Genomic DNA, 27287 nt, shown 5'->3' with positions numbered 1-27287 from the left:
TGGCTGCAATGGAAATATTCTTAGATGCATTTCTTTCCTCTCTCTCTCTTTTTTTCCCCACCATTCTAGAGTGAACTAGGGAGGGATTTGTACTTTTACTGATCTTTTTACCTCTTCCCTACTATTTTCCTGGTTTTCTATGTACTACATGTATAATACAATTTCTGTTAGAACCTTTATAAATGCTTAGAATTGTGTTCAGTATAGGCTTTTGCCTAATAGCCATTGTAGTTGCTTCAATATTTTACTGTGTTGAATTTAGACTTTTTTTTATATTTAAAATAACTGAAAATGTTATAGCTTCCCATATTCTCATCCTCTGCTCTGCATCTTATGGAAACTCTGGCTTGAATTAAGTGCTTAACTTCACCAGAAACATTTTATATGTTTACTACTTACATAGGAATATTTATATTCCTATGTAAATATTCATAAGCAATATCATTTGCTGTTTTAAACTTGATAAATATTATAAAATTCTGTTTGCAGTTTTAAAATGTTTTAGTTTCATTCCTTTGAAGTTATTTCTGAGATCTTTGTGTTGATACAGACAGCACATCTTATTTAAATGACTGTATCCACTGAGAGCCTGAACTTCAACTTATGCATTCTGCTTTAGGTGAGCATCTAGATTGTTTTTTCCTTGTTCCTGCAATACACATTCTTGAAAATATATGCCATCTGCTATGTGGAGAAGTTCTCAAAGTTGTATATTACATGCAGAAACTTGATTCTTGGATTAAGTGCATTTTTCCTCCATGAATACTACCTTTTCATTCTCTATGATGTATGCTAAAATGAATATATTCTTGTATATCTATGTAAGATTCTGTATTAATGGCCAGAATACTTATAATTCTCTCTACTGAGTAAGGTTTGTTCAGTGAATAAGGTTACATAATACAAGCAGCAGGTTGTTTAATAGTTCCTTCCCTAACGTAATATTACATTCTTTGTGGAGAATATCAAATATCATCATGTTTCAAATAAACACCACTGGGTTTTCTCAATTATTAACCTTATATCTTTTTTTTACAGCAATGTTTTGTGCCTAATCTAGGACCTGGGAGTTCTGTTACATAGCAAATGGTTTATTTTCTACCCCAACTCTACCTTGCCTTTTCCAACACATAAGAATACAACAGGAAAGAAAACAGCCCTGGCCAGCCTCAAAAACTTGAATGTTGTGAAGGTCAACTCATGCATTCTGCTTTACACGAGCATCTAGACTGTTTTCTCCTTGTTCATGTAACATACACTCTTAAAGATATATGCCATTCTTCATACAGAGAAGTTCCTCAGAGTTGTATATTACTTTCAGTACCTTGAATGTCATAGACTTCCCAATTCCAGATCTCTGAGAAAAAAATTTTATGCTGACAAGCTACTTAGTTTACCATTGCTTGTTTTATATAGAATAAATCAAGGGTCTTATAAGTTATTTGTTACTATTAACGTATTTTTGAAGTTTTTAGGATCATCACAAAAAATTACAATTTCCCACAGTTCTACACTATTGTGGGAATATTATACTATTCTCTACTCAAAAAAAAAAAAAAATAATTTCTGAATGTGCCAAGTTGGAAAAACAAAATAAAGCCTCACCTTAACTTCTTTAATACGTTACACTAACATAAATCCACATTAGTGCATAGATAAATATTGTAAAGTTTGACTTAAGAGATAGCAGTAATTTGTGATAATTTTATGCCTCTTGGGGAATAAATCTAAATTACATCATGATAAATCTTATATAATTATATCAAATAAGAGAGATGCTTTCTGTTGTTGCATGAACAAGATTATTACATACTAACAGTAAAAAATATCTATTGAAAACTTTCAGAAATATCTTATTTTATTTAGTTCAATTTAGTATATAAACTCTGCTTGCCATATTGGGAGTTAAAAAAAGAAAATTCTTACATATACCAACACTGTTTATAATAATACAATATTGATGCTTGCATTTTATTATGATACAAACAAAATATACATGTAACAATTTTAATTATACTACAAGACTATGGTCTTTTTTAAAGGAAAATTACTCAAATTCATTGATAACCACTGACCATGGTAGAAGTGAATATTTACTGTGGCTTCTGACAGTGTTGATTTTTTTCCCAAAAAGTTATCTTTCAAATTTTCATAAATATCTTACATTACAAAATATTTAAGCAGGAGTTACAAAGCCTGAGCTCTCTTCTGTACATAGATTTTTAATTTGCCTAATCTGGAAAATTTAAGTCGTATGTATTTTTAACCCCACACAATGTAAATTGCAATATTATGATCATCTAGTATGAGAAAATATGTATTTCTATTTTAAAAAATTACCCATTTCTCAAAATGGCTTGTCAGTTGAAACACACTGACTGCTACAAAGTGGTATTCTGAAGAGAAGGGATCCCCAAGTTCCCTTTGATCTGTCTCAGTAAAATGTTTACGATATATCTTAGACATGTGGTTAAGAAAAATCAATGTTTACTGAGTGGTCTTGTTTAATTTTATTTTTTTCATGTGAATAAAATGACACGAGTTGTTGTGAAAACTCATTCTTGATTATGTTAGTCCAACAAAACAGACACTCTTTTTAGCCTCTCGGTAAGACCACCAGTTCAGTAGGAATTGCATGTAATAATTAATATATGCAAAGAATCAAAGTATAGCACAAAGAGAGAGTCCAAAAGTGTGATTATAGTATTGCAGGCATGTTGTAAGTAAGTCTTACTTTAAACAAAAGATTCTGGGATTGTGACTGATACCCAGAGTGCCGCTGTGTCTTCTACAATGTGCTCATTCTTCTTCTATGACTATTTTGCATTTTGTTAAGTAATTTGACTGTTTCTTCTGAAATGTTTATTCTATCATGTGAATAAACATTTTGAGCTCTCTTGGGAAAGAAACACAAAGGATTTTACATAAATTGATTATTTAGATGATCATTTCTAAACAAACTCTTAAAATTTCCAATAAATTAAATGTAGATTTTACATAAATTGATTATTTAGATGATCATTTCTAAACAAACTCTTAAAATTTCCAATAAATTAAATGTAAATGAACTCATTCAGGAATTTTTCTATTTAACAGCACAAAGGACTGAATAAAGAAATGCAGCAAAAATACTCAAGGAGGCTAAAGCCATGGACTGAAGTCAGAAAAAAAGATATAAAAAATGAATAACTAGATAGTTCAGAGGCGCTTCTGGGAGATCTGGTGCCTTTAATATTCGAAATTTTGAGCAATATTCTGCTTTTTCATTATTTTACTATAGAGTTGTTCGTCCTCAGTGGTAAAGAAGTATACACTGCATTGGTTACTTGTGCGTTCTCACACTCTTCTATGTCTTTTGAACAAGTAAGAATGAGTATGGTTTATTTATAGTTTGTGTTTAAAAATACACATAATCCTTAGTCTCCACCTTTATTTTGTAACCTTATTTCCCTAATAGCTTTTTATAATATATTTAACCATCATTAGTAGTTTTACGTCCAAAGCAGCTCAAATTTTAAACCTAAGATATAAAATAGATTTACAGAATGCTGATTTAAAAATTGCATTTCTAATGACATAAGTAATTAGAAAATAGTTTGGACATTATCATCTATATAAAATTAAATTTCAGAAGTCAACACAAATAATAGAACCTTGTATAATTTTTCAATACTATTGATATTTGAGTATTGCTCTCTGATACACAATTATCTGAAAGTATATTTTCAAATAAAGCATGCCTCCACTGGCTTGAGTTGGCTGTGATAAACACCCGTGTATGATATATGATTAGTAGTCTAACCATGACACAAGAATTTGTATGCATTTCTGCTAGAGATGCAATTCATTCTGGTTTACATATTAAAATTGTTCCTTCATTTTTGCTTTTTGTTAGATGGAAGCATCTACGAATATCCATTATTATATTAGACCCTTGCAGATTACTGTTATGCCCTTGAGATAGGTCTCCAGTGCCAATTAAATGAATGTAAAAATACTGATGCTACTTGGAACAAGAGACTGTTCACTCTGTAATGCTGATCTTCAATCACACAGGCTTCCCACAGAACCTTTCAAAACATGTAGAATGCATGAGAAACAACCAAGGTCTGTTGGTTTTCTAAAAAGCTGCATTCTTCGTGAGGAAGTGACTAATTGTTCATTTCACACTATAAAGGGCGTGAAAAGGCAAAACAGAGGAAGGCTAAAAGCTTTGTGCTATAGGAAGGAAAGGTGATTTCTGGAGAGACTGACAGGAAAACGGCTGTTCAGAGGGCAAGTTGAATTTGACACATGCTAACTAACCACAAATGATTTTTATGCTAATGATGCGTGCTTTTCTTTACATGTGGAAGACTTACTTGTGAAACTGATAAAAACAGTGCTGCTTGGAGATGTGTATAAAGAGAAGGTGTCGAAGAGTTAATTTAACCCTTCCCGTCATCAAAATTTTGCCCTTATCCATCCATGCAACAAATATATAGCCCCACTCCCCACCTTGGTCATCTACTCAATTATCTCTTTGTATTACATATTGCTTTCTCCTATTTACTCAAATATAATCAAATAAAGGTGTAAATGCAAACAATATACAGAATATGATAAATACTTAGAAAAAAGAGAACACAGAAATACATCGGTTATAAATAAAATATTGCCATCCCAGAATTTTTTTTTTTTTACAAATTTTACTTTCAATTGAGCTTTTGCTAAAAATTGCTATAATCTAAATTATTTTTAACTGAAACATTACAAGTTGGCAGATATTTATACTCCAGTGGAAAGAATCCCATTACATTCTATCTACTTTGTGGCTTTCTCCTATTTTTATGGCAATATAAATTTTTCTCAGAGCCAGAACTTATAGCTGTCTTTCTGTTTATATCCTAACAATTTCCATCTACAGATTAGTACATAGTGTACATCATGTCACCCTTATTATTATATTAAGATATTTAACCATGTTTCCCAAAGTACACAGTAATTGTGTACTAAGTTCCTATAGCGTGTATTCTAGAGCACATCATTGAACATCTGGTTCTGTCTGTGATGCTGTTTCTCATGACCAATCAAAAGGAACCTGATTAGGATCATTAATACCCTCTTACAAATCACTACTGCAGTACACTAAATGGAGCCTGTTTCCAGAAAGAGGGAACACACCTTTCTAAATTCCCATGCCCAGCTCCAAGTGTGGGCTGATGGCTCCTTGATAAAGTTTCTGTTACTAACATAAGCTGTTCTAATTTGTGCCTTTTCTCCAGTTCCTACAAGATCACCTGTTCTAGAATGGAATACTTAAGCTGCTTCTAAGAACATACCCAACAGCATGGGAAAGTCCATGTTTCCTGGACATGCTTGGGGACAGGCACCTTACTCAGTGAACCTGGTATTCACTTAGCTTGCTTATTTACATGACATTAAACTCAAACTATAAAACATTTACAAACGTAAGGCCCCCATTTTTAAGACAATTCTTGACTTTGCTGATTACAGGTTTTGTTCTCAGAAGGCTGGTTCAGATGATGTCCTATACAGTCTTATTCAACATAGCATCCTGTGCGTCAGTGAGACTCCATGGGAAGCATGGATGAGTTAGTCTAAGGGATGTACAAAACAGAGACATTATTTGTGCAGGCAGGTAAATAATTCCCTCTTTAAATTAAATAGAAAACTATGTAGCCACTGATCTCTGAAGCTCATCCATGTCTCTGTGATGTCGTCGATTTCGTTTCTTCTTCATTTCCTGCATGTGCTTCCACTTTGGGCTGCCCTTGTTACGCTGTCTCCGTTTTTCCCTGTACCACATCTGCTCACAGTACTGGTCCAGGCTGAAGTTTGGGCTGCTAAGGATTTGGATGTAGTCTTTGTATCTCAACCGTGACTCAGCCAACAGATCCTTGACCTGCCCCTCCTGGTATTCTGCCCTCTGGGTATTTTCCATCTGTTCACTCTCAATGACATTCAAAGTCAGCTTCACTACGGTGTGGATGAAAGTGTGCTCCTGTGCTTTGCAGTAATACATCCCAGAGTCCTTCTTCTGCAGACTTCGAATCAGTAGCCCATAGTCCGTTTTGATGATCCTTTCATCAGGTTTCAACTGCAGGTTGAAAAAAAAATGTAGGTAATAAATTAGAAACAGAGCCACGAGCAAATGAAAACAGACCACATAGTTTTACTTAGATGAACCCAAAAGATATACTCTTCATCTTTCTGTCATCAAATCTAACATTGTCAGCCATAGTTGAAGATGGTTTAAAAAAGAAAAAGAAAAGGAAAAAAAGAAAGAAGAAAAGAATAAAGTAGTAGCCCCAAGCTATAACCTGCTTTCTCTACATTTGAATTTTATTAAGTCAAGTGAAACTTTGAAATCTATTTAGCTTCTTTCTGCAGTGTAGAGATAAGAGTAAAACTGTGAGAAACAATAATGAAAAGTAAAGCTATCAAGTGATCTTTACATGTATTTCCAACGGAGATCAATGGTGTGAGATAGCAGTTTAAAGGGAGACTGTAAGAATAGTTGCTGTTATATTGAAGAACTTGGAGTGTGTACTACCTGTGATAGAGGGAACAGTGATATTAGCTCTACTTCCTACATATCACCAAATAAGTGATTTGCATAGTCTATGAGAAGGAGAAACTATGACTTGTAAATAGCGAATTGTAAAGAAAACATGGGTACAGATTTGGACATCAGAGCTGGAACTGAGCAGGCCTGTACTGCTAAAAATGTTTCAAGCTAATTTCCCTATTACCATCAAGTTGTACACGTAATACTTTGGACTGCACTATTTGTGGAAAGTTTTACCATAGCTTGGGGTATTTGGCCTAACATGGTAATGTGATTTCAAGTGTGAGAAAGCTCAATGAATAAAAGAAGCCTCCCCTGAAATGTGGGGCTCAAGTCTCTGAAGCTGTAGCATTAAGGGACTATTCAAATGTTAAGCTAGCCTGGCTTGAAGATGCTAAGAATAATGAGACATATTCAATGTATCAGGGGCATGTTTATCAACACAAAGGCCTTGTTTAAGTGTTGAATGGCTAGGCATGAAGTAGAACAACAACAACAACAAAACAACAACAACACCAGCAATAACCAAGAAACCTGGAAGAGTTCCCAGCTTACACATCTGTCCCTGAATTGTAGACTTCCAGTTGATGGAAATGGAAGAGGCATAAAGACAGCTAAATTAAATTTATTCACAGTGGGTGGACTGTACTCCACATTCTTATGTGAAAAGAATGTAGGAGAAAAAAATCTCTCTTATTCTGGAAATATGAGAAAAGGGAAAGAAACATCTTTGGCTAGCAGCCCAGTTAACTAACAAGTATATGGCAAACCACCCTCTGTGCCAGAGAAGTGCAGCTGGCGGGGAACCTTTTGAGGCCAAAGGCAGGTCACAGCTCAGCTCCTTGGTTAATGAGGCTGAATGGTCTCCAGACCTGCCTTGCACTGCCCTGAGTCTACACCATCAGAATTTTGCTTGGTTGCTTGTTTGGGTCCTTTTCTTTGATTATTTGGTGACCTGCATGTGTTTTCTTTTCCCAGTGGGTCGAATCTAAAAGTCATGACATCTTAAAATACTACTGTAATACAAACTAGCCTCAAATTAATTTACATTCTCAAACCACAGGATGGTGGTTCTCAACCTTCCTGATGCTGTGCCCCTTTAACAGTGTTCTTCTTGTTGTGACCCCCGACCATAAAATTATTTTCATTGCTCCTAACTGTAATTTTACTGCTGTCATGAACCATAATGTAAACATCTAATATGCAGAATATCCGATATGTGATTCTTGTGAAACGGTTGTTTGTTCAACCCCACTCCACCATCAAGGAGTCGTGACCCAGGTTGAGAACTACCACCCTAAAAGAGCTTCACCTAAAATAAAAGTAGATAGGTATTGGTAGATTTCTAAAGGGAGACCATTGAACTAAAATAGCATTCTCGTACTTAACATAGAAAAACACACCTTTGTTATGAGTAAGTTTATTGTAATTGTTGAAAAAAGTATAAGTATATCTTGGATCTCAAACTGCTAGCTCTATAAACTTGGAAGCTGGTCTCTGACTACTTCCTCTTATGATTCATTTATCTTCCCAAATGCTATCCTGCCCTTCAAGTTTCTGCATAGCACATGGTAGATGTGGAAGTTAAGATGTGGAGTATTCACAGCATTATAATTGCCATGTCACTTGGGCTGAGATGTATGAAAGGTTTTATTTCTGTAGTTTCTTAACTGAAAGTGTCCTGCAGTCATCAGCATGACATCGTAGCTAACTACAGTTCTAGTTTGTCTCTATATCTCATGGATCTCTCTCTCTCTCTCTCTCTCTCTCTCTCTCTCTCTCTCTCTCTCTCTGGTCTGTATCTTCCTGTTGCTGAGGCTACTTTCAGTGTGGCCTTTAGACACAATCAGCGTTCTGACTGGGTGCTTTCTCTTGTTTTCTTTAATCTTCCAACAGGAAGGAATTATGACTCCAGTTTCATGCACACTGGGCACCACCCCAGCACAGCTTTGTCCTTCTGCTTCTGTATCCTGCTGATGAAGCTTTGTCCTGAGACCTTGCTCAGTTACCTTCTTTTCTGTTAGTGCAGTTTCTATGGGCATTCATAAACACCTGACATTTTACTTCTAGGTCGTGATTCTTTCTTTTTCTACTTCTTCAAAAACTCTATCTGTTGTTTCATTTTCAGCCAACAGTTATAAGCTATGCTGTAAAAGATTTTGAGGTACTTGACTTTGCCTGAGGTCTATTAAATTATTGGATTAATTTTGTTAATTTTCCAAAATTTTAAAAATATAGCTTCAGCACAGTGGAATCATCAATAAAACATAATTTAAATTCCCATATTTGGAAGATTCCTACAATTTGTAGATAAAAATAATGCAACCCAGAAATTAAGTAGTTGGTTAGTAGTCACATAATTGCCATTACTTCTCTGTAATGCTTTCCTTTGGTCCTAGGATAAAACACATCACTAGGCAACTGCATATCCCACAGTGAAATGACAGCACAGTCAGCGTAGAACGTGCATCTCCTCTCACAGAGATCGCTTCTGGCCACTGATTCAAATTCATGGAATTTTCTCCACTCTAGAGTGCTAAGCAAAACCTTCCCTAAATTTAACAACACAAACCATTCTTCAACTGGAACCAGTTATCCCCTTGCCTAATGTGAGCAAGAATTACATACTTGGCATTGTTAAATGGAACTCTCCAGTGAAAGGCAGTTCATTTAAAATGGGAAGAGGAAAGAATGATGAGGGTCATTTAGATATAGATAGCAGGTTAAGATGAGGGGTGCTTTATTCTCTAACAAGAGCAGCTGGAAGGCCTAAAATATTCCTCATGTATTGGAAGAAACTATAACTTCAGGAATACTCCTTTCTTCAGACAACAGAAAATATGACCAGAGAGAAATTAGTATTAAAGAAGAAAAAACCCTCTCAGCATGATAAACAGGAAAGTCTGTAAACCTGTTGTAAAAAATGTTTGTATTTAAAATAAAATCTTGAATACATTTTTCTAATTATACTTGCATAGTGCTATATAATGAAACATTTATTAATATAATAGAAAATCAATAATTAATCATTTTAGGGAAAAAAGGAAAGGAAAATAGGGCTAAAGTAACTGGTTCATTCCTTTAAGAAATGAAATTTATACATAAATAACTGTTAGAATAACTTTTTACCTTTGAATAAATATAAACACATAAATATAAGGTATAAGTATTAAAGACCTTAAAAAAATTATTAGTGTCCTATTGGGGGAAAAATTTCTAAGTAGAATAGTTTTAAAAAACTATTTACTTATAAATAAGTAGATTTTTTTGTATCAAACAAAACTTTTGGAGAAAAATTAAAAATTGCTATAAAATAAATAGTTACTTATAATGTTTTAGTATTAAATACTGATTTCTTTAAAGTCAGAATGACTGCAGGAAAGTGTTTTAGGTGAGTCTGCAAGCAACTACTTATACAATGCACACCTAAGGTATTTTACAGAAAATTAAGGAACGTTTACAGTTAAGAAACATGAGGAAATTTGGTCATCTGTGCTTTTTGACATAATCTTTTTTTTTTTTTTTTTTTTTTGTCAAATTGCTAAAGGTTTCTTAAATCTCATGTATGCTGTTTCTGGGAGAGGTGTGTGCCTGCCTGGGGATCTTTATGAACAAACAGTATAATGACCAACATCTCCAACTTCTTTTGTTTTGGGATTTTTTCCTACCTAAATAGGAAAGTAAATATAAAGGGATCCTTTTTATTATCAGAAAACATGGGCTATTCAAAGAGCTTCTGTTTTGACTGTGGATTATGTGTGGACAAAAGAGAGATAACAGCATAGTGTTTACTACTAACAGAGGGAAGCAGGGAAATGTTCCTGGGGCAATGATGAGTACTGGAACTGAATAAACCCAAAATATCACTCATGCTTATCTGCACTAAGTGGCCTCATGGTTCTTTGTGTGTTATTGCAAGGTTAAAACCATTTATTTGCTTTCATAACAAAGAAAGAACAAAAGGAAAACAGAGACCCACAGATGGAAAAATGCAGAGACTGGAAGATGTTTTAAAAACATTAAACTCCATCAAGAAAAAACAGTATGGCAAACGGCATGAATGATTGTTCCTTTTCTTCATTAAAGCTAGCCCCAAAGTTCAACAGAAGCCCAGGGACTGCCGATTAACTTGCTGGCTACGCCATAATCACCATCAGTTTCAAGACCAGCCTTTTAAGACAGTCAGTAGATAACTGACTCGTGACCTCCTCCAACAGCACCCAACTGCGAAGCGGCTCAGTGAGGAAACAGGCTCCTCCTGGCGCAGAATAACCTGGTGACAACATCTGTAGCCCAGGAGACCATGGGACATCCCTGGGGCTTTTTATGAGGAGAGGAAATATTACAAGCAGCAACCTTATGAGAGAGGAACAGGAGGTATCCTGCAGGGTAACATGCTTCAAATGCAGCAGAAATATGGCTCTGTTTTCCTCAACTCAGGAAGCTGCTCCATGGGTTCAGGACAATGGAAAACTGCCCATTTGCAAAGACGGATGAAAATACCAGTTGAAACATTGTGGGGAACAGACTTTTCAGTAAAATTCAATAAATGCATTATTTCTGCCCCATTGAATTTCATGGAGCATGGTACCATCATGATATGTGATACAGTGCTGTGAGGTACATTAAAATAGTGCATAGATATTTCAGAAAAATGAAGAATATAAGGTAGCTACGGGAATCTACAGGAGAAGCATACTTTTCCCTCCAAAGATCAGATTTAATTTGCTATGGAGGACAAATAACTTAAAGTAATTACATTTAATAGAAAGAAAAAAAATCACATCTCAATAGCTATAAAACTTGTTTCAACTCATGTATGTTTAGTATATGAAAATGTAAATGAATTCAGTCTGCATCTTAAGTAGTCAGCATTTACAATAGTGGGAGCTTGTATTTTGAAGTAGAATAATCATTACTATTTCAGACATAATTCAATACATATTAGACAATTAGAACATAAGGCAGACTCAAAACAAATAATGACTGTGTATATTACCTGCCTTTTGGTAGTGATCAAATTTTATTGATATGTGATATCATAGAGAAGAGTCAATGGACATGTGTACATTTTCAGTTTTATATATTTATGTGTTAAACTTCAGTTGATAGAGAGAAAAGAGGTATTTATTCTTTTCTTTTTGTTATTTTTTTAACACAGACTTGTTATTGAAATGTTTTATATCTTATGATACTGTAAGTTCTATTCCATCAGGCAGGCCTCAGGATCATTTTTCTTCTTGGGAAACATCTATTCTGAATTCCGTTTCAGTCTTTCATTCACGATAGTGTTTCTAGTGTAATATGAAAATTGTAAACTCTGATAAAATATCATTAGATTTCTAATTTTTTAATTATGCATATTTGCATGGGACTGGACATATGCTGTTCCACAGAGGTCAGGCATAGGATCCCCTGGGACTGGAGTTAAAACCAGTTATGAGCCATCTGAAGTGAGTGCTAAGAACTGCATGTGGGCCCTTTGGAGGATAGTCAGTTCTCCTAACCATTGTACCATCTTTCCAGCCCCACAGTGGAGCCTTTATTTCTTCTTTAATAATAAACATAACAATAGTCAATTCTACAATCAGCCTGTGCTTAATAATATTGAATTAAAATTAATCTAAGCTTTCTAAGACTGCCTAAAATATTCTCAATACATTCTGTAACATATATGACCTATCTCTGTCATAAAATGTTCATAACACTTGAAATGTTTTAAGAAATGAAAATTTGGAAGAAAACTCAAGTGATTTTATTTTGAACGTGGATATCAATGCTACATTTGTATTAAATGGACCTGGTTTTATCCTCAAAGAATTATAGCCTCTGTAATTAGTGAGCATAAACTCTTACATTTCTTTTTATCAAAAGTGACAAGATGGCTCTATGGCACTCAGGTTTGTGTGACTTTCATAGCAAATAGCTTGACTTTAGTTTGATAACAGCATCCTTGCTGGTGATAACTTACCTCCTCTCTATGCTCATCTCCTGACCGCTGGATGTACCACTCAACAGAGGCTTGTTGGGATTTAGGTATACATTCCAAAAAGGTTGAATTAAATTCAATCCCGAAAATCACCTTTTCATCAGCTGTTTCATGACTAATGCCTAGAAAGCAAACATAACATTGTAGATTAACCTTGACCTGATTTCAAAAGCAATGGGAAAATAGGCTGATTCAGAACAGATGTCATCAGGGAAGAAACATACATATTATTAAAGAGAAAGGAAATTCATGCTATAACACTGTTACCTGAGAATCAAATACTCTTCAACAGAGTGATTTTTAAACTGCATGTGTATCATCATTTTAGTCTTTCATTGCCATATTACAGATATTCTAAAAAAAATGATAATTTACAAAATGTAACTCTTCATGTTGTATCTCTTCATTAAATAAATTTTTGTGTCCTTCAATATCATATTCCAGCCTTAAGGTCATATTCCATTCTGTTGTTAGTTTGGGAGAGTAATTAGGTTTTATATTTTTTTTCCATTTCAATTTTATGTGTATTGATGTTTTGCCTAAATGTATGCCTACATTACATGCAAGAAACACTCACAGACGTAAGAATATGGAAGAATAACTGGGTAGGGAGCTTGGCTTTAAAGATATGCTTTTCCTACCATATATTTAGTATGAGTCAGTTAATGAAAGCTAAAGCGTAGTTAATCAGATACTTTATTAATTTAGCTGCACTACCTAAAATACATTCCATCCAGAATACTAAACGGCTCTGTTCCATGTGGAAAGTAAAATCTGTAGTTCAAATTAATCAAGTTAAAATAACAATGACTGCACAGCCTGGCTCAAATATGCATCACTTGTCCATCATACATTCAGATATTTAATTCTATAGATGGACCAACTTAGTACTTCAGGCATCAGCAAAAGACTAAGGCTTAGAGAATCTAGGGGAATTGCAAGGAAAGCACACAAACCAACTAACAGATAAATATTGGAGAGAAAGGCAAAAAAGTTTTCAGATAGGATGGGAGCAAAAGTCTCTCTGAGCTGCTGTAACGTCCAAGGATGGGATGAGATCCAAGGTAGAGTCAGAAGGATTATCAAGAGGTTGCTGATAGGATGTGAAAAGGAGAGACACCACTGAGGTTTCTAGCTGATTTTCACTTCAGTTGAGTTCATATTTACTAATATAAGGTGATCTGCAGAACATGAAAACAAAAATTCTTTCTCAGCCATTCAGTGTAGACGTTAATTGGGCATTCAAGAGCAGTTTTTGAATAGAAATGTGGACACTCATGCCTAACAGAAAAGAAAGTTAACTGAAAATTTTAGTTAAAAGGCATCTATTACTACAATAATGAGAAAAAAGCAAACAAACATAGAATGAGAAAAGAGCTTGAGTCGTCCCAAACTGTGAGGGAGTTGAGAATATCAAGAAGGTGCAGTTTGCTAGGTAAGTGGTCCCTCAGAAAGACATGTTGGCACCGTAGTGTAAGTGTGCAGAAGTCTACCTCTCTGAGCACAAGAGTGGCTCAAGGGTTTCTGATGTAAATTTCCAATGACTGAAGTCTCAAGCTAGCGAGAAAGTAAAACCAGCTCACAAAATTTCCTAACTGCTAATCATGAGTCTCAAGAATGAAGTGTTTCAAAGAAGAAAGAGTTGCAGATTGTATAAAAATTGAAACTGAAGGTCATTTATTGGGTTTGGAATGGAAGAAGTTGCCAGTGACCTCAACAGGAATGGAATGAGCAGGATGAAGATTCAGAGTTCTTGGGCAATGGTTTATAGCAGGAACTGGACATGGTGAAGGGGAGGCAATTACTCTGAGTGCCTGAAGGCAATGACAGTCCATTGTTCATTGCTTTGTCCCGCTTGGCATCATCTGATATATCATTCATATTTCCTGTTTTATGTTTGATCTAACAGACACTGGATATAAAGTCCAGGAATACATAAGTAGTGTCTGTGACTACATAGGTAATGTTCAGTTCAATACTCAAAGTTGACCCTGGTATATCTTTTTATTTGTGTATGTAAAGGATTGAATTCATAAAATTCAATGACCACTAAACTAAACAATGGGTATAAGAGCGAGTCACTTTCAGGTTAAAATTAAAAGGTATACACCCTATTCTGTATCAGAACTTTTTTTGCAGAAGAATGAACTGTGAGGTAAAAACATGGCTGTGTATGTTTTTCGATCAAGAGATGACAACTAGATCACCAGTTATTAACTATGATAAGTTAGGTCACTCTTGGTCAGTTATAATGTGATGGAAGAATCTTCCTTTCTTTACCCCAGGAGGGGGGGTTGACCCATAGTCTTTTTTTATTGGATATTTTATTTACATTTTAGATGTGATCCCCTTTTCCCATTGCCCCCCACTGAGGAACCCCCTATCCCATCCCACCTCCTCTTGCTTCTATGAGGATATGCCACCACCCACTCGCCCACTTCCACCTCTCTACCCTTGAATACACCCATACTGGGTCATCTAGCTTTTACTGAACCAAGGACTTCCTCTCCCACCTATGCCTGACAAGGCCATCCTCCCCTACATATATACAGCTGGAGCCATGGTTCCCTCTGTATGTGCTCCCAGGCTGGTGGTTTAGACCCTAGGAGCTCTGGTTGGTTGGTATTGTTGCTCTCTCCATGGGGCTGCAAAACCTTTCAGCTCCTTCAGTCTTCTCTTTCACTTCTCCACAGGGAACCCCATGATCAGTTCAAAGGTTAGCTGTGAGCATCTGCCTCTGTATATTTTAGGCTCTAGCAGACCTCTAAAAAGACAGCTATATCAGGCTCCTGTCAGCATGCACTTTCTGGCATCCACATGAGCATCTACCTTTGGTGACTGCACATGGGATGGATAACCAGGGAGAACAGTCTCTAGACGACCCCTCCTTCAGTTTCTGCCCAATACTTTGTCTCCATATTTGCTCCCATGAGTATTTTGTTACTCCTTCTAAGAAGGACCAAAGCACCCACACTTTGGTCTTCCTTCTTCATGAGCTTCATGTGGTCTGTGAGTTGTATCTTAGATATTGTGAGTTTTGGGGTTAATATCCAATTATCAGTGAGTGCATACCATGTGTGTTCTTTTGTGATTGGGTTACCTCACTCAGGATTATATTTTCTAGATCCATCTATTTGCCTAAGAATTTTATGAATTCATTGTCTTTAATAGCTGAGTAATATTCCATTGTGTAAATGTACCACATTTTCTGTATCCATTCCTCTGTTAAAGGACATCTGGGTTCTTTCCAGCTTCTGGCTATTATAAATAAGGCTACTATGAACATAGTGGAGCATGTGTCCTTGGTATATGTTGGAGCATCTTCTGAGTATGTGCCCGGAAGTGGTATAGCTTGGTCCTCGGGTAATGTTATATCCAATTTTCTGAGGGACCACCAGACTGAATTCCAGAGTAGTTGTACCAACTTGTAATCCTACCAACAATTGAAAAGTGCTCCTCTTTTTCCACATCCTCACCAGAATCTGCTATCATATGAGATTTTGATCTTAGCCATTCTGACTGGTGTGATGTGGAATCTCAGGGTTGTTTTGATTTGAATTTCCCTGATGACTAAGGATATTGAACACTTCTTTAGCTGCTTCTCGGCCATTCGAGTTTCCTCAGTTGATGGAAACATCTCTCATGCTCATGGATTGTCAGGATTAATATAGTAAAAATGGCCATTCTGCCAAAAGCAATCTACAGATACAATAAAATTCCCATCAAAATTACAAATCAATTCTTTATAGAGATAGTAAGAGCTATTTGCAAATTCATTTGAAATAACAAAAAACACAAGATAGCAAAAACTATTCTCAACAATAAAAGAACTTCTAGGGGGAATCACCATCCCTGATCTCAAACTGTACTACAGAGCAATAGTGATAAAAACTGCATGGTATTGGTACAGAAACAAGCAGGAAAATCAATGGAATAGAATTAAAGACCCAGAAATGAACTCACACACCTATGGTCACTTGATCATTGACAAAGGAGCTAAAACTGTCCAGTAGAAAAAGGACAGGATTTTCAACAAATGGTGCTGGTTCAACTGGAGGTCAGCATGTAGAAGGATGCAAATTAATCCATTCTTATCTCCTTGTATAAAGCTCAAGTCCAAGTGGATAAAGGGCCTTCATATAAAACCAGATACACTGAAACTAATAGAAGAGAAGGTGGGGAAGACCCTCAAATATCTAGGCATAAGGGGAAAGTTACTGAACAGAACACCAATGGCTTATGCTCTAAAATCAAGAATTGACAAATGGGATCTCATAAAATTGTAAAGCTTCTGTAAGGCAAAGGACACTGTCAATAGGACAAAACAGCAAGCAACAGATTGGGAAAAGATCTTTACCAATCCTACATCCAATAGAGGACTAACATCCAATATATACAAAGAACTCAAGAAATTCCACAGTCTTAATAACAACACTCAGGAGGGAGAAAAGGGTGTCTCTCTCTCTCTCTGAGGTAAAGCTCAGCATGGTTTACATGGCTAATCAAATTCTAGTGCAGCATGTCAGGTGACATAGTGAAACCCTATCTTTAAAAAAACAAACAAAGAAACAAACAAACAAAAAACAAAAACAAAAACAAAACAAAACAAAAATAACCAAAACTGGTGGTGGGGGGAAACAAAAGAAGAGAAAAATTAAAATCTCAAAGCTGTCTATGGTTTTGAGATTGAATTTTTTCCCATTTTCAAACTCTTTCACCAAATTATCTTTCCACCTCTTCCCTACTCAATATTTTCAAAGTCTTCTGTTCTGGGACTCTTCCCTTCAGAATGATACAGCCTCTAGCAACCTCTCCTTCCTACATTACTAATTATACCCTATGATATTTCCAAAGAGCATAGGCATGCTTAGGAATTTCTTTGTCTCACAGAATACTCAGATCAGTTAAGGGCATATGGAATTCGCTCAATGCACATTTACTGCTTGAATGTATACAAGAATAAGTGAATATAAATAAAGTAAAGACTATCTAAAACTTTTTTTCTAATAAGTACTAAAGTTTTTATCAGACCTTCCTGGGAGGTCTTTGCATTTTACTCAGGATGCTCAAATGTTTGGAGACAAATCCTGTTTTGCCTCTAACAGTCTTCAAACTTTACAAGGATGGATAAGGCACTGAAAAAGAAACATGCCATGGCATAGAAATTTAAAAGACCTATGAAACAAACCATTGTTTAACAAAGGATTTTCACTTAGGCAAGTAGACAGGGAATTGGTTTATAAAATCCTGTTACATTTCTAGAACATAAGCATTACACAGAATAAGATACTCATACATATGGTTGTTTAGATTTGTATAGTAACTTTTGAAAATCAGAAAGACTGTGCTTACTATTTTAAGTGGTAAGAAATGTGCATGAAGCCCATACTTACTGTCTTCTATGTCCCAGCACTGAGTGATTGGGTCCCCATACTTTACGTCCTGGCGTCTAGCTCGTCTATGGAAAGAAGATTAAGCTAATTAGATTTTCAAGACTAATTGGAATATAGAAAGGCTGTCTCTCATGTTAAAACTGGCAGATGCAAACTGTACTTGTGTTACTGTGCAACCTAAATGCAGGTCACTGTTCCCGTCAATCAAACATTAATTTAAATTCTTGTGGTAGAAAAGTCCCAACATAACAAATCCTGTTTTGCATTAAAATGATCAGAATTTCTTTAAACTACCATTCTTTCTTATAACTTGTCAAATTATTCAATAGAACAGGTTGAACATGATTAGGACCCAACTTTATATACAAGACATGAAAATAACTCTTCTTCACTTTTGTCTTTCAAAATCATAATATTAAAAAGTGTTCCAATGAGTAGTAAAGTACATATAAATACAGAAACCTCATCACCTCTAGATTCACTGTATTGTAGATTTCATTCAATAAATTAAGTACTGCCAAAAGCATAGCTACACATTTAATATGACATATATGCATACATGTTATTACTATCAATAAATATAAAACTAACATTTTCCTGGTTTCATATTTAAAAAGAAATTCCATGTTTTTTTCCCAATCTAAGTATGTCTTATACCGTAATATATTTTCATTATATTTGTCTACTTTTAACAGAAAGTACTTTAGCATACACATAAAACCTAAAGACATCTTAGCATACTATTATATAATGTTTTCATATACACACACTTATAATTGTGTGATGATGAAATTGGCTTACATGAACTTCTTTCTTTATTTATACTTTTTGCAATATACATATTCAAAATTCCTTCTGGTTTGTTTGAACTACATGGTACAGTGCTATTACTGCTAGTCTGTACTACGCCCCAGCACACCAAGATTTCTTATTCCTTTCTGACAGTTTTGTTAAATCCTATAGAACCCTCCTCCACTGCTACTCTCTCCAGTCCATGTTGTCACTTCAGAGATCAGAGAAACAGCAGTAAACTTTCTCAGATGCTTGGGGTGCTCCCAAGGGTCAAAGCTGACCAGATGACAACCTTGGAAAAGAGTCATCCATTGTACACATCTGTAATCTCAGATAGACATTATGTTAGGTAAGGGAGCACATCACAGTGGCAAGTCTGTAAGATCAGAGATACAGTCTTGGGAAATACAAGAAGAAAAAGTTATGATGGTATAAGGTACACAAGGTCACAAATGTTTTTAAATCTTGGCTTCTTCAGGAATGGGATCAATTAATCAAAGCCAACATTTATTGCCAAGTAATGAGCACTCTGTTTTTTGGCTTCTAGAAAAGTATTCCCCAAAGATTCACTAAGATGAGTGTTAGTGGGCAGAAAAGTTTAACAAAATTTTGGTAACTTTTAACTGCTAATATTCATATTTACCTACTCATGTGTAATTTATGGAGTTGAAAGAATATAAAATGTGTCTCAGTTTTAGCCAATGTTTACAGACTAAAGTAAGTACTTTTTATCTTTGAATCCTCAAGTTTAGAATTTGCCAAGCTGGTGAAATATTTAAAATAAAATAAATGTGCATTTGGTAGTGAAATGAATGCAATCTCTCCACTTTGAGCATCAAAACACACAAAAAGCTAAATAGATAACTTATAAAAATAATCAAAATCACCAATAATTTTATCTAGAAAAACTCATACTTTAAATAACTCCTTAAAAATAATGTTACTACTAATAAATAATGAGGTAAAAATATTTATCTAACATAGGTGTTAGTGATAAGCATTCATATTAGCTCTAATTATTTTATTGCTATTAAAAATAGTGTGAAAATGTGTATCTTATAACTCTGGATCACTTTTACTTGTGTTTATTGAATAAAGCAATAGCTGAATTTTCTTGGCAACTTCCAGGTGTGTATAAAATAAAAGGCCACAAATGTCAAGGAACTAGTTTGTCACTGAAGCTTGTCTTACTGGCAGAAATTGGCAAATTATAGTTATTAGAATAAATAAAAAATTGAACCAAGTCACTAGATGTAGATTGGGTTGTGTCTGAACTTCTCTAAACATGTATTTATATATGACTTGCAAAGCAACAAAAGATGTGAATATGTTCACATTTAGAAACTTGATAGAAGAAATATAGAATAAAGTAGTTAATAAGAACAAATTTGGGAAATAGACAAGAAATCACTATGTAGTTCAGGCTGTTCTAAAACTCATTGCAATGCTCTTGCTTCTGCCTCCTGATTTGTGGAATTAAAGGCATGAGCTGGCATGGTTAACTGTTAAAATAAAAGTCAATGGTGTTTCCCTTCAATGAAAGAAAATACTATATAAAATTTCTCAGATTTTTTTTTTTAAATCCACATTTCACTACTTCAGAACATCTGTTCTACCTTCCCAATTTTAATTTATTATAAAGTGATTGAACATTTTAATTGAAATACTCTTCCCACAGGCAAAGTTTTCTTTGTCTTTTTCTTAAATTACAAGAAAAGTCCCTCGTGTAAGAAACTCATCATGTGGGGAGGAGGTGTGTCCTGACCTTTTAGAAGTGGGTGCATATCTGGAGCAAGCATTTCCATCCCAAGCACAGTAAGGGTCTCTTGCGAGACAGCAATCGGCACAGGCTTTTCCGTAAGTGTCGCATCTGTGCAAGGAGAGCTGCACCAGTCCATCCCAGGAACCGACGTACAACTGTTGCTGCAAATCAAGCAAAAGAAATGAATTAGCAGAAGTGCTCACATGAGTCTTGAGAAGCATTCTTTTGTAAATACCACTGGATAGCTTTAAATCTGTTTAAAGCTATCCAGTGGTATTATCCAGTAGTAAGGTAGCGAGTGTTCGGCTACCTTAAAAACTTGTGGAGAAGTGTGAGGAGTAGAAAGACAAGTCAAGCTCTTCCCCCCCGGCCAGACTCTGTATTGAACGTATTGATCTGTAATGAACAACATTCTAGTAAACTTGGCAGTAGCTGAGGAAGGTAAAAAACCAGCTGCTAGAGAATTGCAATGTCAAGTGCTTTCTCAGTAGTAGAACTTATACTTTGGTAGGTTCTAGAAAGCATAGATGCTACAGGCAATATTGATGGCATGCCTGTGCCACGTCTCTCAACATGAGGTATGACTAAAAGACACCCAGGACACTGTCTATTTTTAAGTAAGCATTTCAGTTGCTAATGATGAAGTAATCCTGAAGGAATACCGATTACTATTAGGAGAGTAAATATTTGTTATTTCTATGCAGATATCACCAAGTGGACTTGGTCAATGCCATATCACAAAGCAAAGGCTGCAGGATTCTTGGGAACACTATAAAAATGACACTCTGAGAGTTGAGTCTGAAATTCCCGCAGTACTCCCTAAACAGTCCCATTTATGTGTCTGCAGCAGAGGTCATGAAGAAGGAAGAAGAAGCAGATGAGTAAGGCTTTTAAATAACGTGTGACCAATGCAGTGGAGCTTTAAGGACAGGAAGAACCTCACAGAAATAGACACTAGCATAAAAAGTACAGAGGTTCTCAACTCTAAAAATTATTTCACTTTATTGCCTGATAAATTAATTCTGTTAAGACTTTAATGTCATCAAACACAATGAGTTGTTATCTCTACTTTCATGATTCTCCGAGGTGCTTATTTTCATCACCAGTAATAATTTTCTAACTGTGGACTCTAATTTATTTCCATTTGCTTCCAACTGCAGCCACCTTTGCAAGACCTGTGTCATTGCTTGCTTAGATTCTTTGCAAGAGCTCGAACTACTTCCCCTGTCTCCAACCCTTTCTCTAACCAGCACCTCTGCAGAGGTTCCACTTCATCTTCCACAGACAGATCTTTATAAGTAAACGATGGTTTTATCATGACATTTCTCTTCTTAAAACACATAATGGTTTGTGTCCTGAAACTACTAAGTATCATGGAGAACAGGTAGGGCTAAAATAGTCATGCTTTAGTTTTCCAGAGTCATTTCTAAGTTCCTTTTACCCTAAGCACACATATGTTTTAGGTCAAATTTTATACACACTTAATGGAAACAGGTGTAGATTTTTATTTTTCACATCCTTACTCCTCCATTCTATCCCTCTTTTTATTTATCTGGTAACTACAACCTCATTCATGACTTAGTTTGTCTGCCTCTTTTCTTATTTCCCTTCCCCTGCTCTTTCTGGCTTCTCTCAATCACTTTCTGTTTTTTGTCTTTCCCTTATATGCTTCAGCTATTACTCTGCATTGTTAGCATGCTCTCTCTCTCTCTCTCTCTCTCTCTCTCTCTCTCTCTCTCTCTCTCTGTCTCTCTCTCTCAAATTTCTCAGAGTTTCTGGAGGGAACATTAAGACTATGCTGCTCATTCCTTTCTGCATATCTAAAGAACAATAGCATGGATTCAAGGAATAAATGTTATTTAATGAGCAAGTCAATGACACAGACTGCGGAAGGAGATCCATTTAGACTTTCCTTTAATAACTGGTCTACCATGCTTAATTGTAGCAACGCTTTAAATGTGGAACTTATATTATCAAATGACTTTCTTAAATCTTGAGGATGTGTTTAGAAATGGAATGGAAATTCTAAATCTAGTCAATTGAGATGTGGATTATAATACCTGTAAAATCATATTTTATGTGTGTGTCATTATTAAAATTGACTACTGTTAACACATCCTTTTGATTAAAACATTGGCATGTATTTAAATGGATAGGGATACATCAGTGGTAGAAGAGGTGAAGTACTTGTCTAGTATTTGTAAGAGACTAGTGTCAATCCCCAGCACTGAGAAAAAGAAAACAAATTTCTGCTTATGCCTATAAACAAACACAACATGCAGAAGTCAGTGTTTAACCACAAGTGAGTTCTGGACTAGCCTGAGATAGATAGTAAGATCCTGTCTGCAGTAAAGCACTCATTGGCTTGCCTAATGTGTGTGAAAGCCTGGGTTCGATTGCAAACATCACCAATTAAATAGAACAAAATAAAAGTGAAACTCATAATAAACATGAGAAAATTCTAGTTTTATTGTTGAGAGAGCTGGTTCTGAGAGTTAGTTATTTAGTAGGGTATTGAAAGTTGACTCTTTAATGTTGTGTACCAAGATTCCTATTTGAAATCCCAGATCCTCTAATTAAAATCCCTTTGCAACATTTGTGATTATTATATTAAATATATGTCGTATGCCTTCAAGAGAAACACAACTCAGCCATCCCACTGTTTTTGTATTGTTTTATTTTGTGTGTGTGTGTGTGTGTGTGTGTGTGTGTGTGTGTGTGTGTGTGTGTCAAAGGAAGAGAGTACACACACTCAATCTTCATTCTCCTAAGGTCAGGCAAAAAACAGTGGGTTCTAATCAATAGGAGGCGTCAAGCAACCTTTAACTATCTGCATTATTAATGACTTAGCTTCCAGTTTCCAATTTCAAATAGATTCTGCAAATTAACTCTGAAGTTAATTGTTGAACAGAAATTATAAAGTACCTGCTTCAGCGACAACTCCATGTTCAAGATAGCTGTTGGGTGCTGCAAAGAAAAATAAGTGTGAGTAAAAGACATTCACAGCTTCATATTAATCAGTCTGTTGTTTTAGTTTATACAAAACATGGCTTTCAGACTCAATAAGAGGAGAAAAATTATTTGTACTGCTTGTTATTTTCTTAGAGTATGCATTAATTCTCCATTACTAAACATGATGAAAATGCTTAAGGTACGTTATCAGAGAGAAACAAGCTGATTGCATGAGGAAGTACTGTATTGAAAATGACTTCTAGTTATTCACTAGTTTTCACCTTGCACTATACCTGCTTATCTTGACTGCTGCCTTCTAATTCATACTAGTGCTGACAATGACATCTTTGTAAGTATTTATTCCTCCATTCTGATCTTACTTGTACCAAAGATACTAAACACATTTAAGTAAAAGAACTTCAAAAAGCTAAAGATCTGTTTGCTGATGATTCTATTCCTTACGTGACACTACAAGCTACCAATGTGTGCACTTTCATGATACAGATCAGATTTTATTTCTAATAAGACCAGAAGCATGAATATAAAAGCAACCAAACATAAAACAGGACACTTTTTGAAAGATATATTATATATCTATTATTTATCTAGTATTTATTCATTTATTGTTTTTATATACTAATTGACAAGCAGTTGATATTACAGATGTAAGAAAATGTATAAAAGACAAACTTTAAAATTTAAAAAGTATTTTTTAAAGTTCATTCCAATAAATTTTGTTGTTCTTGTTTTTAAAAACATGGCCATGTCCATCAAATTGTATTTTGGGATTTTGTTTTGTTTGATTTGTTTTGCTTTCATTGTTCTTAATTGCATTTTACCTCAATAAAGTTGTTAATGCAAGTAAACATAGGTAGAGAAAGAAGAGGGAAAAAGAAAAAGGGAGAGGACAGAAACAGAGGAGAGGAAAGGAGAAAAGTGAGAAGAAAAGAGAAATGGCAGAGGAGAAAAAATGAGAGAAGAAAAGGAGTCTGGGTATGAAACTTAGTGGTGAATTGTTGGCATGTGAAAGGCTCTAGGTTTCATCTCTGGCAAAGATAGATAGATAGATAGATAGATAGATAGATAGATAGATAGATAGTTATGGATGGGTTGATGGGTGTGGATGGATGGGGATGGGTTGGTAGATGAATGATGTATGGATGGATGAGTGCATGGATGCATTGATGGGTGGATGGGTGGGTAGATAGATGGATGGTTGGATGGATGGATGGGTGCATGGATGGGTTGATGGCTTGGTCCATGGGCAGATGAAAGGAAGAGAAAGAGGAAGATGATGGTGAGGAGAATAAAAGTCAGAACCAACTGATATAACAGTCACTAATAAAACAGTCAGTCCTTGGCACTGAGACCCATGGGAGACTGTTTGTTCTCAGGCACTTCTGTGCATGAGAGAAAAACTCTTGAAGCCTCTGCTTCCTCTACCCTTATGTTTGACATCAACTTTTCCCTTAGGAACCTCCCAAGATTTTGTTTTGGCAGAGGCCAGATAGCTGGTCTTGTTCTTGTTAACTCCTTGACCACTGTTATCATCACAATGTAAACAGGATCCTGCCACCCCCAGCATGATAATTAAGGTTAGCCCTTACAGTGGAGGACTCCACTCTCTCCAGGCATTGGATGTTTACATGGAAATGGTTTTTAATAAACCTTTTTAACAAAACAAAAATATAAAAGAACATATTTTCTAAGAAATATGACCTTATTTCTAGTGTTTTACTTTTCAGGAAATAATGCTAAATACCACAGAGTAGCTACAAAGAATGCCACACAAAAGTATATTTATTGTTAAAAACAGAACTTAAAACAAATAACTTCCTCCAGGCCCCCAGCTCCTTTTGAGGGGTGAGAGGATTATAGCGTGCATAACTTGCTATCATTAATTTTTTTTCTTTTTCTTCGTTTCATTACAGTAATGCTGGGCTCCTATACATGACTCATAAAAATTACCAGTTTTCTCAAATTCATTTGGGGAAAAATTGCCAAGTAACACTCATAAAGCAGAAAGGCATCTGGGTAGTAAGAGATCCCAAGCTATCATTAGTGCGGCGATTTGACTGACCATATCCTTCTATGGTGCAGCCAGGAAATGCAATCCTGGCAGCTTCTGCCAGTGGTATGCAGCAGGGGAAGTGAGTATCTTTCCCCCTTGTATATGAACTCTTTTGGTTAGGCCAGAGAAACCACTGAAGCTCATTTCAGCGACTCCCCTAGAAAAAGAAGGGAAAAGACAAGAAGCCCCAGGAACAGCACTGAGTGGTCCCACCCTCTATCTGGGGACCCCGCGCACCTTCTTACCTTGAATACCTGAAGCTCCTCAAGTACTACCTCTTCCATATTCCACTTCTCCTTGGAGATACTCACAACTTTCAAGACTGTTCCAATGTCTGTAAAAAAAAAAAAAGTTGACTCATAACCCCACTGTTTCCACTTCAATATTTATTTGAATGCATATTCCTGGAAATCTCAACATTACCCTCACTTTCAACAAAATCTGTACAAATAAAGTAGTGAGAAATGAAGAGTACTTATATGATGTTGCCCTTCCAGAGAAGACACTCATAAAGAGACTAAAAGATTATTAAGTTAAAAAAAATATTTTTAACTACATACATATACAATTAATTTAAATATTGCTTGAAATAACAGAGGTAAAATAAATGTATTTTCATTTGTGTACGCTAAACTATGCTAAAATATATACATGTATATTTTCCCTGTAATAGATTTCCCTGCAATACTAAGATTTACCTAGTAATTATATCTGATTTATTATAGCAGTAATATATACACACACACATATATATAGTCTTTTTAAAATATTAATAATTGTCTAGCAAACACTGACAATCTTTCCATGGAGAAACTAACCCTACGTTCAGATATATATATGCCTCAGAGTGATTGTTAGTCAGTTAAAAATTAAAGCTTATTCAAATGATTTCAGTCCAAACTCAAAACAAAATGCAAGTTTAATAATATATAACAAAAGTGATGTTTAGGAAAAGTGTCTTAAATTCCTTTATACTGAGTACAGTATGACTGTGTAGAATGTGAGCATAGAAAGATAATAAAATCACACCAGAAAAAAATTGAAATGGAGCTGTCACTTTGCAATTAATCTATTGAAAATATGTCTTTAAACTTCTGATCAGTGGGTCTGGAGAATAGGGATATCATATAATAATACCATTATATGTAGAAAAATGCCTAGGTTATTTAATTTTTAAAAATGACTCTAGGATGTTCAAAACTGTTAAATACATTTTACACTACAAAATTGACTTTTAAAATAATCATATTTTTCCAAAAAAAGGTTAGGTAGTGCCACCTAGTGGCTGAGTCCTGCGTGTAATAGTAAACTGTTACCAACCTGTGAATGAGCTTTGGCTGGACAGCACAATTAAATTTAGCTCATGAAAATTAACAAAAGACTAATTAAAGTCCTGACCCTTAAGTAGTCACTGATGCATTCTCAGAAACGGAGCGTCCCTTAGATTATCTGTGTTTTGCACTTGCCTTCTATAATGTCATTAGGCCTGACAGGTGCTGTCTACTGGCCCTAGGAGCTGCTACAGTGCACGGTCCTTCTCATAATAAGCCCAATTTGTGTAGAACCCTGAGAGTACTTCAGAGGTAAATAACTCTAAAATCATTTCATATTCTAAAGAACCTGTTCCAATAAAATAACACTTAAAAAAACTCATCAAGGAACGTGTATAATACAGGATGAAGTTCTGAGGGTATATGTTGTTTTTTCTGCCACTAGAATATTGTTATTACTTAACATTTTTCTTAATTTTGAGAATA

The 27287-nt window shown here is 35.3% G+C and overlaps 1 protein-coding gene across 1 annotated transcript in view; it reads right to left on the bottom strand.

Moving 5' to 3' along the window:
- Positions 1–1840: 1840 nt before the first annotated feature.
- The window catches only part of Sema3d (semaphorin 3D), a 185081-nt gene continuing 159634 nt past the window's right edge, over positions 1841–27287 (bottom strand). The window contains exons 13-18 of the mRNA XM_034519617.2: positions 25776–25864; positions 23433–23474; positions 20511–20668; positions 17954–18018; positions 12543–12682; positions 1841–6100 (exon numbers count right to left, since the gene is read on the bottom strand). Of these exons, the coding sequence (XP_034375508.1) occupies positions 5675–6100; positions 12543–12682; positions 17954–18018; positions 20511–20668; positions 23433–23474; positions 25776–25864 (920 nt within the window). The 3' untranslated portion in view covers positions 1841–5674. The remainder of the gene's footprint in view (positions 6101–12542; positions 12683–17953; positions 18019–20510; positions 20669–23432; positions 23475–25775; positions 25865–27287) is intronic.

Source organism: Arvicanthis niloticus, chromosome 15 (assembly GCF_011762505.2).
Source record: "Arvicanthis niloticus isolate mArvNil1 chromosome 15, mArvNil1.pat.X, whole genome shotgun sequence".
In the NCBI taxonomy this organism is placed as follows: Eukaryota; Metazoa; Chordata; class Mammalia; order Rodentia; family Muridae; genus Arvicanthis; species Arvicanthis niloticus.
The sequence above is the reverse complement of the archived record's forward strand: the minus strand, read 5'-3'. Positions and strand labels throughout refer to the sequence as shown.